Source organism: Rhinoraja longicauda, chromosome 14 (assembly GCF_053455715.1).
Source record: "Rhinoraja longicauda isolate Sanriku21f chromosome 14, sRhiLon1.1, whole genome shotgun sequence".
NCBI lineage: Eukaryota > Metazoa > Chordata > Chondrichthyes > Rajiformes > Arhynchobatidae > Rhinoraja > Rhinoraja longicauda.
In genome coordinates, this window is record NC_135966.1 from 48,497,502 (window position 1) to 48,518,760 (window position 21,259).

The window sequence follows — 21,259 nt, forward strand, 5'->3', positions numbered from 1 at the left end:
TGTCACTTAGTCTTTCTACATGATAAAGGAGTTGCCTTGGAGGGAAAGGAATGTACTGCTGTTGTGCTTAAAATGAAATAGGAACTGCAAATGCTAGTTTACACTAAAGATATACACCAAATGCTGGAGTAACTCAGCGGGTCAGGTCAGGCAGCATCTCTGCAGAGACGGGATGGGTGACGTTTCACATCTGAAGGTCTCGACCCGAAACGTCACCCATTCTTTCTCTCCAGAGATGCGGAGTTACTCCAGCATTTTGTGCCTATCTTCAATAGAATAAACTTATCGGATTAGTCAAATCTCATGAGGAGTTGGCTTCTTGTAATGGCAAAGTAGCGCGATTCTTTGAATAATCCCATTTAGGTACAGAGATCAAATCATTTACTTGGTTTCCACTCTGCAAATGCTGTTCTCCACTCAATGATTTGACTGCTCACCTCAGTCATTGCCTGACCTTGAAACTCAACTCCCACTTGACCTTAAATTAAGCTTTTGACCTTATTTCTTAATAATATTTATCCCTGCTCTCTCCCATATTTAATAATCTTTATTTTCTCCTGGGCCATTAATACAGGAAATGTAAAATGCTCCTCCTAGGTTTCTGTTCAACATTCTCTTCAAATCTTTCCAAGAAATTGCCCCGTCCACATTCCTAAATGCTTCAAGTTCAATGATCCCAGTCTGAAATGATAAAACAAAAATTATTGTGTTACTTGTCTTGGTGAGACCGCACCTGGAGTATTGCGTACAGTTTTGGTCTCCTAATCTGAGGAAAGACATTCTAGCCTTAGAGGGAGTACAGAGAATGTTCACCAGATTGATCTTTGGGATGGCAGGACTTTCATATGAAGAAAGACTGGATAGACTAGGCTTATACTCGCTGGAATTTAGAAGACTGAGGGGAGATCTTATAGAAACATATAAAATTCTTAAGGGGTTGGAGAGGCTAGATGCGGGAAGATTGTTCCCGATGTTGGGGAAGTCCAGAACCAGGGGTCACAGCTTAAGGATAAGGGGGAAGTCTTTTAGGACCGAGATGAGAAAACATTTCTTCACACAGAGAGTGGTGAGTCTGTGGAATTCTATGCCACAGAAGGTAGTTGAGGCCAGTTCATTGGCTATATTTAAGAGGGAGTTAGATGTGGCCCTTGTGGCTAAAGGGATCAGGGGGTATGGAGAGAAGGCAGGTACAGGTTACTGAGCTGGATGATCAGCCATGATCATATTGAATGGCGGTGCAGGCTCGAAGGGCCGAATGGCCTACTCCTGCACCTATTTTCTATGTTTCTATGTTTCTATGTTAATGAAGTGACTTACTGCTAACATTATTTTCTTATTCAAAGCACAAAGGGCTGGAGTAACTCAACAGGTCAGCTGGAATCTTTGGAGGGAAAGGATTGGCAGCATTTCGGCTCAAGCTTGTTCTTCAGCACTTTGGGTTTTGCTCCAGGTTCCAGTGTCTGCAGTTCCTAGTGTCTCTATCATGTTTTGTTTATTGCTGAAAACTGTTCCCCATTCAGAAACCAACTTCAGAACCAATAGTTCAAACAATCAACACATTCCTAAAATGTTTGCAGACATAAATATTCTACTCTTTTCTTCCTCAGCAAAAAAATACACAACTGGAGGAGCTCAACAGGTCAGACAGCATCTGTGGAAGGAAATGGATTAAATATGTTGGTTCGGAAGCCTTCTTTAGATTGAGGGAGTAGATGGGAGTTTTTTTTTAGTTTAGAGATACAGCACGGAAACAGGTCCTTACTCCAGCATTTTGTGAATAAATCGATTTGTACCAGCATCTGCATTTATTTTCTTGTATTGCTTGCAGTGAGTTGATTCAGATCAAGAGAAAGTGTACGGATCATTGAAAAAAGCTTGAGAAAGAAACAGAATCATAGAAAAATACTGATACAAATAAAAGCAGAAGTAGGCCACGTCGTTCCTTCAACCCACTTTATTATTCATTAATATCCTGGATACGTCTTGCCCTCTAATTCCCTCTCATCCACATTCCAAATCCTCTGGATAAAAAAAGAAAAAGCTGGAAATACTCAGCAACAGTTTCGGACGTTATTGAAGAACACAAGATCATGAATGGGATGGACAAAATAATGCTCACAGCCTTTTTCCCAGGATAGTGGATTCTATCATCGGCCGACGTCATCGGCTTGAGATAAGAAGCAAGAGATTTAACTAGGACCTCAGGGGACAACCTTTCCACACAGTCTAGTCTGAATTCGAACAACCTGCTGGAGGAAGCTACAGAAAGAAGCAAATACAGTTTCAACTTTATAATCGTAATCGAACAGATAGGAGGATTTGAGGTGTAAGAAAATAACTGCAGATGCTGGTACAAGTCGAAGGTATTTATTCACAAAATGCTGGAGTAACTCAGCAGGTCAGGCAGCATCTCAGGAGAGAAGGAATGGGTGACGTTTTGGGTCGAGACCCTTCTTCAGACTGTGGGTATTATGTGAGAGGTAGAAGTTTGAAAGGGGATCTGCTGGGTAATTCTCTTTACTGAGAGAATGGTTGATATCTGATCATGCTTCATAGACTAAGTAGACTAAATAGAATCGGAATCTTGCACAATATCTCAAAAGACCTTGAAAGATACATAAGAAAATAACTGCAGATGCTGGTACAAAGTGATAGGTAGATCCAGGTGAGGAGGGGTTGCTTGACAAATTTGTCGTCAGAGGGAGTGAAGTCAGGGGGCGGGACAAAGGAAGGATATAGGTGGAGACAGGAAGATAGAGGGAGATCTGGGAAGGGGGAGGGGAAGAGTGGGACAGAGGAACTATCTAAAGTTGGAGAAGTCAATGTTCATACCACTGGGCTGCAAGCTGCCCAGGCGAAATATGAGGTGATGTTCCTCCAATTTGCGGTGGGCCTCACTATGGCACTGAAGGAGGCCCATGACTGGGAATGGGAGGGGGAGTTGAAGTGCTCGGCCACTGGGAGATCAGATTGGTTAAGGCAGACTGAGCGCAGGTGTTGAGCAAAGCGATCGCTGAGCCTGCATTTGGTTTCGCCGATGTAAAGAAGATTTGAGGGATACGGGCCAAATGTAGGCAAATGGAACGAGCCCAGAATGTCAACTTGGTCACTATGGATAAGTTGGGCCGAAGGGCCTGTTTCTATGCTGTATCACTCTACGACTATTTGTGGTCTTTGTTCAGATGGAGCAAAGTTTAGAAATGCAGATATTGTATTTTGCTTTGTAAAAGCAAGGTAATGAGAACATAGGAAATGTCTATAATGGGGCTGAGGGCAAAGGTGAACGAATGACACATGTTATTGGGCCCACACAGAGAGAGTGGTAGAGGGGCTGGAAATGGAGTGAAAACAAAAAGAGATGAAAAAGAAAATATATGTTGAAACTGCAAAGTGATAACATTGAGGTTGCTCGAAACCCAAAATTAAAGTGAACTCTGGAAATGCCCAGCAGATCAGGCAGCATATTTGGCAAGACAATAACAAAATTAACCTCGCGGAACAATGACCTTGCATCAGAACAGGCCAATTGGAACATAAACTGAAAAGGCAGGTTATTTGAAATTGTTGAATCCAATGTTGAGTTCTAAGGACGGCACGGTGGCGCAGCGGTAGAGTTGCTGCCTTACAGCGAATGCAGCGCCGGAGACTCAGGTTCGATCCTGACTACTGGCGCCGTCTGTACGGAGTTTGTACGTTCTCCCCGTGACCTGCGTGGGTTTTCTCCGAGATCTTCGGTTTCCTCCCACACTCCAAAGACGTACAGGTATGTAGGTTAATTGACTGGGTAAAATGTAAAAATTGTCCCTCGTGTGTTTAGGATAGTGTTAGTGTGCGGGGATCGCTGGGCGGCACGGACCCGGTGGGCCGAAGGGCCTGTTTCCGCGCTGTATCTCTAAATCTAAATCTAAGACCGTCGAATGGGACATAAATTAGCTTAATTTGAGCTTTATAGATGAGGTTTATAGATTGAGCTTTATAGATGAGGCTCTCACTTGGGTCTCCTCTATATCCCGCAGCTCCACTCTTGCTCCCCCTCCCCCCATTCGCAACAAGGACAGAGTCCCCCTTGTCCTCACCTTCCACCCCATCAGCCATCACATGAAACATATAAACCTCCGACACTTTCGCCACCACCTCCGGGATCCCACTACTGGCCACGTCTTCCCATCTCCACCCCTTTTTGCTTTCCGCAGAGACCTTTCCCATCACAACTCCCTGGTCAACTCGTCCCTTCCCACCCAAACCAGCCCCTCCCCAGGTACTTTCCCCTGGAGATGCAACACCTGTCCTTTTACCTCCCCCCACGACTCCATCCAAGGACCCCAACAGTCTTTTCTGGTGAGGCAGAGGTTCACTTGCACCTCCTCCAACCTCATCTACTGCATCCGCTCTTCCAGGTGTCAACTCGTGTACATCGGCGAGACCAAGCGCAGGCTCGGTGATTGTTTCGTTGAACACCTCCGCTCAGTCCGTTTTAAAGTACCTGATCTCCCGGTGGCTCAGCATTTCAACTCCCCCTCCCATTCCCAATCTGACCTTTCTGTCCTGGGCCTCCTCCATTGTCAGAGTGAGGCCCAGCGCAAATTGGAGGAACAGCACCTCATATTTTGCTTGGGTAGCTTACACCCCAGCGGTATGAACATTGACTTCTACAAGTAGTCCCTTGCTTTCCTTTTCTCTCCATCCCCTCCCCCTTCCCAGTTCTCCCACCAGTCTTACTGTCTCCGACTACATTCTATCTCTGTCCCGTCCACTCGCCTGATATCAGTCTGAAGAAGGGTCTCGACCCGAAACGTCGCCCACTCCTTCTCTCCAGAGATGCTGCCTGACCCGCTGAGTTACTCCAGCATTTTTGTGTCGACCTTTAATTGGAGCATTATTGGAATAGTAAATGAGGCCAAAGACAAAGGGATAGAGTGAGAGTGCAATTGAGGATATAATTTATGGGTGACTGGATTTTCAGGGTTCGAATTTGCTAATCAGAGGAGAAGGGTTGTGACCTGAAATGTCACCTATCCATGTCTTCCACAGATGACACCTGGTCCGCTGAGTTACTCCAGCACTTTGTGTATTTCATTAGTAAACCAGCATCTATAGATCCTTGCGTTCAATGTTCTGCGCAGCGGTTACACAATCTGCACGTGGTTTGTTCACCGTTGAGGGGGTCTAATCAGCACCATTGAATGTAATCACCATGCCTATAATCACCATTGGAATTCTGTGTTCAGAATGAGCTTTTTGATGCTGAGTTTGGCATCTCACATGTTGCAGTGTTTCTCCTCTCCTCTGCCCCCATTTAGTTCCTTCTGTTTAAAGCTCCTCAAGACAGATCAGCTGTATTTACCAAGCCTTTCCCAAACTCCCTCGGCCTCCGCCATCCATCACTTCTCTCATTCAATCTCTCTCTCTCAGTCCCCACCTGATCACAGGCATTCCCTTTGTTCTCTCCTCTCATGTGTTTCTCTGCAACGTGGAGTGCGTGAAGTAAGGTCATACAGCATGGAAACATACCCTTTGGCCTAACTCATCCATGCTGACCATTAAAACCCTATCTGTCAGTCCCATTTGTCTGTGCTTGACCCATATCCTTCCACAAACCTTTCCTTTCGATTTACCTGTCCAAACGACTTTTAAATACCTGCCTCAACTATTTCCTTTGGCACATCATTTCATGTACCCATCACCCTCTATGTGAAAAAGGTGTCCCTCAGGTTTTTATTAAATTGTTCCCCTCTCACCTTAAACCTATGCCTGCTAGTTCTTGATTCTCCTTCTCTGGTGAAAAGACTTTGTGTATTGAACTTATCTATCCTGTCATGATTTTATACACCATTATAACAATAGACACCAGACAATAGGTGCAGGAGTAGGCTATTCGGCCCTTCGAGCCAGCACCACCATTCAATGTGATCATGGTTGAACGTTAGCACTCAGCCTCCTGTGCTCCAAGGAATGTAGCCTTGGTCTGCCCCACCTCTCCCTATAACACAGGCCCTTGTGTCCTGACAACATCCTCATAAATTTTCTCTGCACTTTTTGCAGTCAAATGAAATCTTTCCTTTAGCAGGGTGACCAAAATTGAACACAATATTCCAAATACGGCCTCATCACATCTTGTAAAAGTATAACGCAACATCCCAACTTCTATATTCAGTTCCATGACTGACGAAGACCAGTGTGCTGAATGCCTTCTTCACCACCCCATCTACCTGCGATGTCAATTTTAGGAAAGTACTAGACCAAGTGGACCCGTTGGGCCCAAACCTCTCCTGCATTGGTGCAGCACCCTCTCCTCTCCCCAACTCCCCCCTCCCCTCCTCCCCCCCACTCTCCCCTCCCCCTCTCCCCCCTCCCTCCCTCCCCGCTTCCCCCCACCTCCCCTCCCCCTCCTCTCCCCTCCCCTCTTCCCTCTCCCCTCTCCCCATCCCTCCCCCCTTCCCCCACCTCCCCTCCCCCTCCCCTCCCCTCTCCCTCTCCCTCTCCCTCTCTCTCTCCCTCTCCCTCTCCCTCTCCCTCTCCCTCTCCCTCTCCCTCTCCCTCTCCCTCTCCCTCTCCCTCTCCCTCTCCCTCTCCCTCTCCCTCTCCCTCTCCCTCTCCCTCTCCCTCTCCCTCTCCCTCTCCCTCTCCCTCTCCCTCTCCCTCTCCCTCTCCCTCTCCCTCTCCCTCTCCCCTCTCCCCTCTCCCCTCTCCCCTCTCCCCTCTCCCCTCTCCCCTCTCCCCTCTCCCCTCACCCCTCTCCCCTCTCCCCTCTCCCCTCTCCCCCTCTCCCCCTCTCCCCCTCTCCCCCCTCCCTTCTTAATCAGAGGCACCACAATTAGCCACCCTCCATCTCAACTGTGTCCAATGATGCTTCATGCACCTCAGCCAGGACTCCTCTAATTTCTTCTCTGGCTTCCCACAGCCTCCATAGATATATTTGGTCAAGCTGAGGAGATTTATTAGCCATACATATTAGGACGTTCGACCTTCCTTAACTGTAATACGGACAGCCCTCGAGACATTTCCATTAATTTTTCTAAGTTCCCTCGTCTTAAAGCATTTCTGCACATAAACACTGAGGAGAAATATTAATTGAGGACCTTGCCCTTTCTCTGCACCTCCACACCTACTTTGGTTCATGAGGGGTCCTATTCCCTCTCTTGCCATCCTATTTCCCTTAATATACTGATAAAATCTCTTTGAATTCTCCTTAATCTTACATGCCAGATCTATCTCATGCCCCCTTTTCCCCTCCTGTATACTCCGCAATCCCTTATACTCCTATAGGGATTTACTTGCTCACAACTGCCTGTACCTGAACCAGGCCACCTTTTCCTTGACCAGAGTCTCGATTTCTCTCATCATGCAGAGGTCTTTATTCCTACCTAACAGGACTATGCATACCTTTAATTCTCACTTTCACTCTTAAAAGTGTCTTACTTTCCGGGCATCCCTTTGCCAGATGCAACTACTCCAGTCAAATTATTGTAGTTCTTGTCTGAGACCATCAATGTTGGGCTTGACCCAGTTTAGAACTATGTCTTGTGGCCCAGCCTTATCCAAATCCCCACCATACTAGGTTAATTCCCGGAATGGCGGGACTGTCATATGTTGAAAGACTGGAGCGACTAGGCTTGTACACACTGGAATTTAGAAGGATGAGAGGGGATCTTATCGAAACATATAAGATTATTAAGGGGTTGGACACATTAGAGGCAGGAAACATGTTCCCAATATTGGGGGAGTCCAGAACCAGGGGCCACAGTTTAAGAATAAGGGGTAGGCCATTTAGAACGGAGATGAGGATAAACTTTTTCAGTCAGAGAGTTGTAAATCTGTGGAATTCTCTGCCTCAGAAGGCAGTGGAGGCCAATTCTCTGAATGCATTCAAGAGAGAGCTAGATAGAGCTCTTAAGGATAGCGGAGTCAGGGGGTATGGGGAGAAGGCAGGAACGGGGTACTGATTGAGAATGATCAGCCATGATCACATTGAATGGTGGTGCTGGCTCAAAGGGCTGAATGGCCTACTCCTGCACCTATTGTCTATTGTCTATTGTCTATTGTCCATAACTACTTTTAAGCTCATAGAGCTGTGGTTGCTGGTTCCAAAAGGCTTGCGCACATTTACGTTCGTCACTTGGCCTGTCCAATTCCCTCAGGCAAGTTCAAGCTTTGCATTAAGTTAATGCAAGCTCTCCCTTGCATTAGCCACGCTAGTAGGCTGAGGAAACTTTCCTGAATGCATTTAATGAATTCCACCATTTCCAAGCGCATGGCACAATGGCAATCCCAGCTGATAATAGGAATGTTAAAACCCTCTATTGTGTCAACTCTATTATTCTTTCATTGTCTGCAATTCTCTGACAACCTTTCTTGGTTCTGATCATTGACCCAAAATGATAACTTTGATTCTCACTCCACAGCTGCTGCCTGAAATGCTGAGCATTCCCAGTATTTTCTGTTTCTCGTTCAGATCTCCAGCCTCTACAGTTTTTGTTTTGTTTTGCATTGCCTCAAACCCTCTTGCCTCCTTACTTTCAAAAGATCGACCAATGTTAACTTAGAACATGTTTCAAGAGCAGAGTCCTTCGCCTTGTGTGGTATTCAATAGCAGATTCACAACTCTCTGCAAAAAAATATTTTTTGTTTTTCTTAGTGCTGGTTGACTGAACTTTACCCTGAGACAATACCCTCTGGTTAAGTTATCTTCATAGAGATGTAACGGTGTCTGTACTGTCAGTCCCTGTCACAATCCCAGGAACCGCTATAAAGCACAAGAGCCAACCACAAGCAGAGTACTGCAGGGGCATGAACAAATTGGCTTGGTGCATATTCCACAGGCAGACCGAAATGAGAAGCTTTCACCCTGAATCACCAATCAAATTGGTTCAAAGATATCAGGGCACATGAGAATATTTCCCGATGCCCTTGATGCAACTTTGATGAACCTATAAAATGAGACTGCACACATACAATTGAAGTGTTAAGCTACAGTGCAGTCTGATGTGGTATATCTACCCGCTTTACAATACCTTTGCCACCCCAGTGTGATCTGTTGTTCAAAAGTTTCACCTCAGAGCTTTTGCCTTTGCGGTCCAGTGGATCAATGGACAGAGCCTCACAATATGACAGTGTTCACTTAAAATTTAGTTTTATAGAAATTTCTTCTTGCAGAGATGGTGAATCTTTGCAATCCTCTGCCCCTCAGGGAAGATGTTTAAAGAAGAGGTAGATTAATTTTTGAAAGATTGGAGGCCATGTTGTGCAGATGTAAGAGGAGTTGCGGCCTTTGTAGATCAACAAAATGCCATTGACGTCAGTCACGGCGACTTCTGAATGTATACTATCAATAGGATGGACAATGTTATGATGATTCATTTCACAACCTGGAATATATTGAATGATTCTGAAATTGTCCTGTCCAGAATAAAATTATCTCTCTGTATTATTGTTTTTTAAATATGTAGAAAACAGACTAATAAACTAAAATATAACAGAAACTGGAAAGGCACACATCAAATGCTTCCCCCCCCCCCCCCCTCCCACCCTAGAAGTTGTGCCAAACATATTGGTAATTGGTGCCTGATCTTGAAATGTTCATGAATGAAACAATCTTCAAAGCATATAACTTGTTTACTGTATAATTGGGACAGTCTAGGTAACTATATTAGAAGTCACATTCCCACGATGTGTCAGCACTAAATCAGTTTCAGTATGTTTATATCGGTCATAGAGTCCTACAGTGTGGAAACAGGCCCTTCTGCCTAACTTGCCCACACTGGCCAACATGTCCCAGTTACACTAGTCTTACCTGCGTTTGGCCCATATCCCTCCAAACATGTACCTATCTAACTGTTTCTTAAACGTTGGGATAGTCCCAGCCTCATCTACCTCCTCTGGCAGCTTGTTACATACACCCACCACCCTTAGTGTGACAAGGTTACCCCTCAGATTCCTATTAAATCTTTTCCACTTCACCTTAAACCTATGTCCTCTGGTCCTCGATTCACATACTCTGGGCAAGAGACTTTGTGCATCAACCCAATCTATTCCTTTCATGATTTTATATACTCTGAATTTATACATTATGAAAACACGTTTAACAAATTCTATAGAGGCCACAAGTGCCTTGTGTTAAGTACTTTCTTTCAGCTCTGACTTTGCACCAAAATTAATTTAAACCTGTTTTCTTTAGGCTTGTACACACTGGAATTTAGAAGGAGGAGAGGGGATCTTATCGAAACGTATAAGATTATTAAGCAGGTTGGACACGTTAGAGGCAGGAAACATGTTGCCAATGTTGGGGGAGTCCAGAACCAGGGGCCATAGTTTAAGAATAAGGGATAGGCCATTTAGAACGGAGATGAGGAAAAACTTTTTCAGTCAGAGAGTTGTAAATATGTGGAATTCACTGCCTCAGATGGCAGTGGAGGCCAATTCTCTGAATGCATTCAAGAGAGAACTAGATAGAGCTCTTAAGGATAGCAGAGTCAGGAGGTATGGGGAGAAGGCAGGAGCGGGGTACTGATTGAGAATGATCAGCCATGATCACATTGAATGGTGGTGCTGACTCGAAGGGCCGAATGGCCTACTCCTGCACCTATTGTCTATTGTCTATTTAGTTATAGAAACATAGAAACATAGAAACATAGAAAATAGGTGCAGGAGTAGGCCATTCGGCCCTTCGAGCCTGCACCGCCATTCAATATGATCATGGCTGATCATTCAGCTCAGTAGCCTGTACCTGCCTTCTCTCCATACCCCCTGATCCCTTTAGCAAAAAGGGCCACATCTAACTCCCTCTTAAATATAGCCAATGAACTGGCCTCAACTACCTTCTGTGGCAGAGAATTCCACAGACTCACCACTCTCTGTGTGAAGAAATGTTTTCTCATCTCGGTCCTAAAAGACTTCCCCCTTATCCTTAAGCTGTGACCCCTGGTTCTGGATTCCCCCAACATCGGGAACAATCTTCCCGCATCTAGCCTCTCCAACCCCTTAAGAATTTTATATGTTTCTATAAGATCCCCCCTCAGTCTTCTAAATTCCAGCGAGTACAAGCCCAGTCTATCCAGTCTTTCCTCATATGAAAGTCCCGCCATCCCAGGGATCAATCTGGTGAACCTTCTCTGCACTCCCTCTAAGGCAAGAACATCTTTCCTCAGGTTAGGAGACCAAAACTGCACACAATACTCCAGGTGCGGTCTCACCAAGGCCCTGTACAACTGCAGCAGAACCTCCCTGCTCCTAAACTCAAATCCTCTTGCTATGAATGCCAACATACCATTCGCTTTCTTCACTGCCTGCTGCACCTGCATGCTTGCTTTCAATGACTGGTGCACCATGACACCCAGGTCACGTTGCATCTCCCCTTCTCCCAATCGGTCACCATTCAGGTAATACTCTGCTTTCCTGTTCTTGCCGCCAAAGTGGATAACCTCACATTTATCCACATTATATTGCATCTGCCATGCATTTGCCCACTCGCCTAATCTATCCAAGTCACTCTGCAGCCTCCTAGCATCCTCCTCGCAGCTAACACTGCCACCCAGTTTCGTGTCATCCGCAAACTTAGAGATGTTGCATTCAATTCCCTCGTCCAAATCATCAATATACACTGTAAATAACTGGGGTCCCAGCACTGAGCCTTGCTGTACCCCACTAGTCACTGCCTGCCATTCCGAAAAGGACCCGTTTATTCCTACTCTTTGCTTCCTGTCCGCCAACCAATTTTCTATCCACCTCAACACTGAACCCTCAATACCGTGTGCTTTAAGTTTGTACACCAATCTCCTATGTGAGACCTTGTCGAAGGCCTTCTGAAAGTCCAGATATAACACATCGACTGGTTCTCCTTTATCCACTCAACCTACGTTAAGTTATGAACAATTGGGTCAGATGTGACCATCTTTGAAGAGCCATAAAGCAACTTTGCCAATGACATGATCTTATATTGAATAACTATAATGTATTTTTTATCAAGCTACTAACTATTTAAATGTTTCACTTTCTCGCCTGGGTAAAAATATATAGCAAGAAGTTGTCTTCTCCAGGTGCCAACATTTGGAACCCAGCAGGGGATTGTTTGTAAAACTCAATTTTCAGGTGACATTAAGAAGTGTTGAACGAGGTTCCATGGTTTCTTTTGTAGGTCTGTGGGTAACAATGAAAATGTTGGTGGGGGACGTGTCCCAGATCAGAAAAGATTATCCGCATCTGGTGGACAGGAACACAGTGGTAGCCAGGAAGCTGGGATTCCCCGAGATCATCATGCCAGGTGAGTGTACACTGGTCTTCACTCCATTAAACGTGAGAGGAGTGGAAAGGACTTTCCAAAGAAAAACAAGAGGGCATGTTTGATCTATATCGTCAGCGATGTTGCTGACAATAAAAAAAATAGGAATACTGACCTTCAGGTGAATGGCATTGCAGAACATCGACTTCTACAATTTTAGATAGTTCTTCTGTCCCTCCTGTCCCCTCCCCCTTCCCAGATCTCCCTCTATCTTCCTGTCTCCACCTATATCCTTCCTTTGTCCCGCCCCCCTGACATCACTCTGAAGAAGGGTCTCGACCCGAAACGTCACCCATTCCTTCTCTCCCGAGATGCTGCCTGACCTGCTGAGTTACTCCAGCATTTTGTGAATAAATACCTTCGATTTGTACCAGCATCTGCAGTTATCTTCTTATACTACTTAGCTGTGTCCTCTCTCTCTGATCAATGGAACAGTTCTGCTAAATGGCCTCTACCTTATAAACATGTTTCATCGCTTTTCTAGCTAACAGTTCAACAGATATTATTCAACTAACATTATTTAATCATAAATTTATTTACTCATTTATCCCGTTGGTGTTAATTGGACCTTATCTTTTGCAAGCTATCCGCCTAGTTGCTACAGTTGGTAAGACGATAGACAATAGACAATAGGTGCAGGAGGAGGCCATTCGGCCCTTCGAGCCAGCACTGCCATTCAATGTGATCATGGCTGATCATTCTCAATCAGTACCCCGTTCCTGCCTTCTCCCCATACACCCTGACTCCGCTATCCATAAGAGCTCTATCCAGCTCTCTCTTGAATGCATTCAGAGAATTGGCCTCCACTGCCTTCTGAAGGCAGAGAATTCCACAGATTCACAACTCTCTGACTGAAAAAGTTTTTCCTCATCTCAGTTCTAAATGGCCTACCCCTTATTCTTAAACTGTGGCCCCTGGTTCTGGACTCCCCCAACATTGGGAACATGTTTCCTGCCTCTAACATATCCAACCCCTTAATGATCTTATACATTTCGATAAGATCCCCTCTCATCCTTCTAAATTCCAGTGTATACAAGCCTAGTCGCTCCAGTCTTTCAACATATGACAGTCCCGCCATTCCGGAAATTAACCTAGTAAACCTACGCTGCACGCCAAATGTATGAGGCTTGAGTCCCATTAGTGATGATGTTGTCAAGGGTGACTTGCAAAGAAAACAGCCACCAGTAAGTGGAACATGATGGTCTCCAGCATGCAACACCAATTTATCATGAATGGTGCTAATCTTTAGTTAACACCGCTGAAACATGCACTGCTCAACTAGTGCAGTTGCTGGAAGGGCCCTGTCGGTTCCAAAAGCATTAGCTGATTGATTTCTGTAGATTGGTCCTGTGAATCACAAGTTCTCGGTGCTTTCTAGACTTGTTTTATTCAGCCAAAGCTTGTATTAACTGATTTCAAGGTCTCACTGCCTCGGGAAAGCACCGAACATAATCAAAGACCTTACCCACCCCAGTTATTCCTTCTCATCCCTGCTCTTATTGGGCAGAAGATACAGAAGTTTGAAACACTGCACCACCAGACTTAGGAACAACATCTTCCCCTCTGTTATCAGGCTTCTGTTATCAGGCTTCTGTAGTTAGGGGATAGTCCAATTCTCCTCTATCTCATGGCGGACATTGGAATAGGTCTCTGGAACTGTAACGCAACAATGCTGACAACTACACTATTGATATGTTTCCTTTGCTCTACCTATTGGACTTAATTTTGGGTTGACTATATTTCTGTACAGTAATGTTTTCTTTGATGGGATAGCATGCACTACCAAGATTTTCACTATACCTCAGAAAACGTATCAAATAAAAAACCTGAACCTAAACAGCATTCATTGGTGCTTGGACATGAGTTCATAGGTGGCATTTCTTTTGCAATTCAGCATTTTTGGGGAAATAAGCAAAGACTACTCTTGTACTTCGACAGTGATTGAAATGTCTGCATTTCAGTCAGGACATCTTCACTGAAATCTGCAACTCCGGTCACAACTTCCAACTGAGAACAGGAGGAGAACCATTGTGTCTGCTGCTTTTGAGATCACAATAGCCACGCACTGGAATCTCTGCACTCCAAACTCGGACAGTTCAGCTCCAACAGAAGCATGGGCAAATAGAACCTTGAGATTTTTTCTATGTGTCATATGACATCTTGACTTGGAAAGACGTTACTGGTCATAATCTCTGGACACAATCTTGGAAATCTTTACATTCAGTTGGCCAACATCATGGTTTATGGGCATCTTCTCGAGGGCAGTTAAGGATGGTTATGAAATGCTGGGCCTGTCAGATGTCGAGATCCCATGAATGAGCAGGGGAAAACGTCCACAGCCATGGTGAATTTGCATTGCTGCAAAATGAACACCCAGAACTTCTGAAGAAGGGTCTCGACCCGAAACGTCACCCATTCCTTCTCTCCTGGGATGCTGCCTGACCTGCTGAGTTACTCCAGCATTTTGTGAAATAAATACCCAGAACAACACTGAGGGTCTTGGAAACACTGAACTTGTTTCTCTTTCCTCAGACTCTCAGGCTGAAGAAGGGTCTCGACCCAAAACATCACCCATTCCCTTTCTACAGAGATGCTGTCTGACCGGCTGAGTTGCTCCAACATTTTTGAGTCTACCTTCGGTTTAAACCAGCATCTGCAGTTCCTTCCAACACCTGAGGTCTTGGCATTTGTTTCTATTGTTGCCGATTCAGGATCAGTTTTGTGAATGCACCAATGAATTTGAGTACCATTTCTCTGCTGGAAAGGACTGGCTCCAAACTCTGAGTCTTGGACTATTGAGGACTGAATTCCCCATGCAGGCTTTCCAACAGTCCGAAACCTTCATTGTCCATGGTCGTCAGCCGCCCACCACACCACTCATGCAAGTTCCTTGCAGGAGAACGCATGCACAGCATGCAGGCTGGGCATTAGGTGACTGCAATACTTCCTCTCAGTGCTTGTGCTGCAGACCTGTGTTAGAGGACGACATCCCACGTGCTGACATGCTTGCCACCCAAATATTATCCAACCAATTAGGCTCAAGTTTAGCCTATGCTTCGGCTAAAGTTTAGGCTATGCTTCTAGGAGTTAGCGTTCCTAATGCAACACAAAGACAACAGCGTCTCAAGATAACAACCTCGCCTTTTAATGTCACCAAGACAAAATAGATAATCATTGTCTTCGGGAAGCAAAGCAATATGCACACCCCAGTCTACATTGTCGATGTTGAAGTAGAGATGGTCGAAGGCTGAAAGTTCCTAGGAATAAATATCACCAGCAATTTGCCCAGGACCAGCCACATCACGGCTGTGGCCAAAGAAGCACGCCAATGCCTCTACTTCACTAGAAGGCTCAGGAGGTTTGGCACGCCCCCAGTAAACCTCACCAACCTCTACAGATGGGGCATGGAGAGCATCCTGTCAGGATGCCTTGCAGCCTCGTTGGGAACAGCTCCCATCCAAGACCACAAGTAATTGCAGAGAGTTGTGGACATAGCCCAGACCATCACACAAGCCAGCCTTCCTTCCATTGACTCCATCTGCACTTCACGCTGCTTGGGCAAGGGCGGCAGCATAATCGAGGACCAGTCTCATGCTGGTTACTCCTTCCTCTCCCTTCTCCGAATGGACAAGGAGGCACAGACATTTGGAAACGCATATCTTCAGATTTAGGAGCAGTTTCTTCCCAAATCTGATTTCAAGTCGCCGCATCAGCTGGAATTCAGTCCCAACCTTCCATCTAACTCATTTGAGACCTTTGAACTATCTTTATTCAGACTTTGTCAGAACTTCAGTGTTATATTTTTACACCAAATGTTTGCCCTTTATCCTTCATCAGTGTACTGTGGATGGCCTGATTGTATGGTCTTCTTTGAACGGATAGCACGCAAACAAAAGCTTTTCACTGTACCTCGGTACACATACCAATAAAAACGAAACTTAACTAAACTCCATATTTTTTCAGAATGCAACGGGTATCTGAAAGGGCTGCTCCTCTTGCACTTAAATCCCATTCTCTATTGGCACTCGATGCAGAGAGCTTCTCCTGAGCCAGGCCAAAGGGAGCCATTTACAAACCAAGGCAGCAGGCCAGCAAATGGTCTGCCTGTTCTGATCAGCTGGCTCTTTGCCAAGGCAGCATTTGTGCCTGGGAATCTCTGGAGAGGGAATGTGCATGTCCTGGATGCATTCCATACACGGGCTGGCATCTAAAGACAATATATTGATTTGATCATGTTTTATTTGTTGTGATAAGTGTTGTACTTCGTGGTCCGGTATCTGTTGTACCTTTGTTATGACCCTGGACAGACCACATGTTTAAAAGTTTATAATGCTGGAGCTTAAATCCAGGCTGTTTATTCCGTGGCCACCTGGAACCAGAGTGGCCACCTAATCACCTCATTCTCTTATACAGACATAACTACACAGGCAAACAAAGTAGTCCTTGTGATACAACAAAGTAGTCCCTGCAATATCACAAACAAAAAGAGGCAAAATAAAACATTTAACGTTGTAATAGCAACCGAGATGACCATGGCCATGTTCGTGGCAACCTCAGGCAGGTTGATTGCCACCATCATGGCAGTCAGTGTTAGGATTGTGCGACTGAAAGAGAATACGGAGAGAATGAAGTCACAATGGTATTAACGTGGGACTGGAGAAAAATGTGTGATCGGCCGTGCTGTACAGCTTTATGACTGTGTGACCCTGTGGATGTCTAGACATTGGAAGCTCAAACTCAAGGCCTCTATCAGGCCTCTAACAGCAAGGATAATAGGCACAAGAGCAATTTCCAACATGGAGTCTCCTTGGGTGTCACACGCCCCCCTGACATGAAAATATATCGCCATTCATTATTAAACTGCTGGGGGGTCCATGGTTACCCACAATACAAGATGTACTGCAGCTTTAGAAACCTGTTCATGTCTGGGCATGTGGAAGTTTCATTTATTGTCCCATGTACCGAGGTACAGAGAAAAGCTTTTTGTCGCGTGCTATTCAGTCAGTCGAAAGACAAGACATGATTGCAATTGATCCATTTACAGTGTTCAGATACATGACAAGGGAATAACGTTTAGTGCAAGGTAAAGCCAGCAAAGTCCAATCAAGGATAGTCATAGGTATTTATTCACAAAATGCTGGAGTAACTCAGCAGGTCAGGCAGCTTCTCAGGAGAGAAGGAATGGGTGACGTTTCGTGTCGAGACCCTTCTTCAGTCTGAAGAAGGGTCTCGACCCGAAACGTCACCTATTCCTTCTCTCCTGAGATGCTGCCTGACCTGCTGAGTTACTCCAGCATTTTGTGAATAAATACCTTTGATTTGTACCAGCATCTGCAGTTATTTTCCTACACTAAGGATAGTCCTAGGGTTATCAGAGAGGTAGATAGTAGTTCAGCGTTGCTCTCTGGTTGTGGTAGGACGATTCAATTGCCTGATAACAGCTGGGAAGAATCAGGCGGTGTAGGTTTTCACACTTCTATATCTTTTGCCTGATGGGAGAGGGGAGAAGAGGGAGTGGCCAGGGTGCGACTGGTCCTTGATTATGCTGCTGGCCTTGCCGTGGCAGCGTGAGGTATAAATGGAGTCAATAGAAGAGAGGTTGGTTTGACAATAGACAATAGGTGCAGGAGGAGGCCATTCGGCCCTTCGAGTCAGCATCGCCATTCAATGTGATCATTCTCAATCAGTACCCCGTTCCTGCCTTCTCCTCATACCCCCTGACTCCGCTATCCTTAAGAGCTCTATCTAGCTCTCTCTTGAATGCATTCAGAGAATTGGCATCCACTGCCCTCTGAGGCAGAGAATTCCACAGATTCACAACTCTCTGACTGACTGCAATTTCTTAGGGTCCTGGATGAAGCTGTTCCCAAACCAAGCTGTGATGCATCCTGATAAAATGCTTTGTATGGTGCATCTGCAGAAGTTGGTGAGAGTTGTAGGGGACATGCTGAACTTCCTCAGCCTTCCATAGAAGTGGAAGCGTTGGTGTGCCTTCTTGGTCGTGGCTTCAATGCGGGTGGTCCAGGACAGGTTGTTGGTGATATTGACTCCTAGGGATTGGATGTTTTCCACCATCTCAACTTCGCCACCTGGGGCATGTGTACCGCTTTGCTTCCTGAAGTCGATCACTATCTCCTTTGTCTTGCTGACCTTGAGAGAATGTTTGCTGTCTCGACGCCAGGACACGAGGTTCTCAATCTCCTTCCGGTTCTCCGTCTCATCATTATTTGATTTGATTTTAAAGAGAGGCCTGCATGTTAACTGTCTTGCTCCTCCATCACCAAACTGTCGGTTACAGTCCCTGGCATCTGAAAGGGGAGTTGTGATGATGAAAGAAGGAGGCAAGATGGACGTCCATACTTCAATCAGCTGAAGACAGAGACAAAAAGCTGGAGTAATTCAGCAGGTCTCGACCTGAAACGTCACCTATTCCTTTTCTCCAGAGATGCTGTCTGACCCGCTGAGTTACTCCAGTTTTTTGTGTTTATCTTCGGATTAAACCAGCATCTGCAGTACCTTCCTACACCCCCCATCATTTGATGCTTCGTATCGGATCTGGGTATGAGATGAAAGGGACATAGGATAATTAAAGGTGAGAAGACAGTGCCAATGGCTTCAGCACTACTGCTGGCCTCTGTAAACGGCCAGTCAGTAATAGAAAGCACTGGAGTACTGTCAGTCCATCAGTCTGAAGAGTACAGCTAGTCGACCTGAAACGTCACCCATTCCTTCTCTCCCGAGATGCTGCCTGCCCCGTTGAGTTACTCCAGCATTTTGTGTCTACCTTCGATTTAGACCAGCATCTGCAGTTCTCTCCTACACACTTTGTCCACACTGTGATAATGCGTTCTCTCATTCACAAAATGCTGGAGTAATAACTCAGCGAGTCAGGCAGCATCTCAGGCGAGAAGGAATGGGCGACGTTTCGGGTCAAGACCCTTCTTCAGACTATTTGTACCAGCATCTGCAGTTATTTTCTTACACTATGCTCTCTCTCATGATCAACTAGTTGATGTTTGCCGAGTTCTCCTCCCAACTGCTGACGCCTCCTTAAACAGTGCTCACTTTGAACTTACCTGGTTCACTGGGAAATTGGTGTAATACTATGTAACATTTAAAAAAAGGAACAAAAATGCATTGGTATTAATTAGAACCAGAAAATCGGCTAGTCAGGTGCTACCATGCTCGATATCAGGGTTTGACTGTATCTCCTCTGATGGAAAAGATTGGTGCTGATTCATTAGTTTCTTGCCAGATAGCTGTTGTTGTTGATCGTTATCTCCCATCCCATCCCATGTTCAGCTGGGAAGAGGGGGGGAGAGTGAGTGTTGAGTTTCCTGCATATTCCAGTGTTGTCGTGAACAACTGATAGCATGTAAAAGCTGTGGGATGTAGATTTTTGAGCACTAGACGATCATTAGGTGCGTGTCCCATTAACAGAGATTATTGGTAGGTGAGATAAGGAGAGTATCAGGGTGTGAAGTTTAGTTTAGTTTAGAGATACAGCGCGGAAACGGGCCCTTCATCCCACCGGGTCCGCGCCAACCAGCGATCCCCGCATATTAACACTATCCTACACCCACTAGGGACAATTTTTACATTTACCAAGCCAATTAACTTACTTACCTGTACGTCTTTGGAGTGCGAGAGGGAACCGAAGATCTCGGAGAAAACCCACGCAGGTCATGGGGAGAACGTACAAACTCCGTACAGACAGCACCCGTAGTCGGGATCACACCCGGGTCTCCGGCGCTGTATTAGCTGTAAAGCAGCAACTCTACCGCTGTGCCACCTAGTTTCTGGTGGAGGATGTGAGATCTGATTATTGACCATGACCACATGAACTAGATATGGACATTCTTGCAGAGATGCACCCTGGTCCTTGGGGCCTGGCTGCTACGATTGACCACTGATCCCATTACCTCATAAGCCCGTGTCTGGAAGACTTCTGGGACACCGGCAATGGAGAATCTCTCTTTGTAATTCCTTACATAATGGTTCCAGTGTTTAAAATCATGCAGCCAACTTTCTCTTATTTATAGTGATCTTCAACCAAGGTTAAAATGAGCTCCTAAACATGACACTTCCTCATTAAGAAGTAAAGGCCAGCTTTAAGTGGCATTAGGCACTGGTCACTAATGTGTAGAAAGGAAGTGCAGATGCTGGTCTAGTGAAGTAGTTGAGGCCAGTTCATTGGCTATATTTAAGAGGGAGTTCGATGCGGCCCTTGTGGCTAAAGGGATCAGGGGGTATGGAGAGAAGGCAGGTATGGGATACTGAGTTGGATGATCAGCCATGATCATATTGAATGGCGGTGCAGGCTCGAAGGGCCGAATGGCCTACTCCTGCACCTATTTTCTATGTTTCTATGAATGGGCCATCTCTGAGGAACATAACAGGTCATGAGGCAGCACCCAGACTCCATGCAAATGTGAACTTGGCATGTGCCCGCTTGAGAAGCAATGGGCACAGGTCATGAGTCATGTCATCCCCATAACTTTAGAAGGGTCTTGAATCGAAACGTCACCCAGAGATGCTGCCTGTCCCACTGAGATACCAGCATTTTGTGTCTATTCCCAATATCTTGTTCCTTTTCTGGAGTCGTCACTACAATTGAACCCTTTTTGCCAGAAATTGTCCCCCTGGATCGCCATTTTACATCTGCCTGCTACTCAGCTTACAAGGAGCAAGAAAGCACATGCTTTTCTCTGGTACCCTGCATGAACTCAGTAAAATCAATACAGTACGTCTGAATCGTAGGCTCTGACTGAACATCAATAAACATACCAACCCATTTCAGCAAAAGCTCTTAAACAGAGGAGGATAAGTGTCTAAATAAACTGTGTTATGGCATTAGTTGAGGTCAGGACGTCATTGACATTCCATTACCTATTAAACACGAGATCTTTCCCATCTGATGATAAACTTGTCAAAGTTCAACTTCCTAAAGATTGTGCCTTCAGCCATAAAATTCTCCCTCTTGTC

The 21,259-nt window shown here is 45.4% G+C and overlaps 1 protein-coding gene across 1 annotated transcript in view; it reads left to right on the top strand.

Annotated features, from left to right (window-relative positions):
* LOC144600250 (dedicator of cytokinesis protein 2-like) overlaps positions 1 to 21,259 on the top strand; it is a 706,150-nt gene that overhangs the window by 109,171 nt on the left and 575,720 nt on the right. The window contains exon 13 of the mRNA XM_078411810.1: positions 12,131 to 12,256. Coding sequence (XP_078267936.1) covers positions 12,131 to 12,256 — 126 coding nt within the window. The remainder of the gene's footprint in view (positions 1 to 12,130; positions 12,257 to 21,259) is intronic.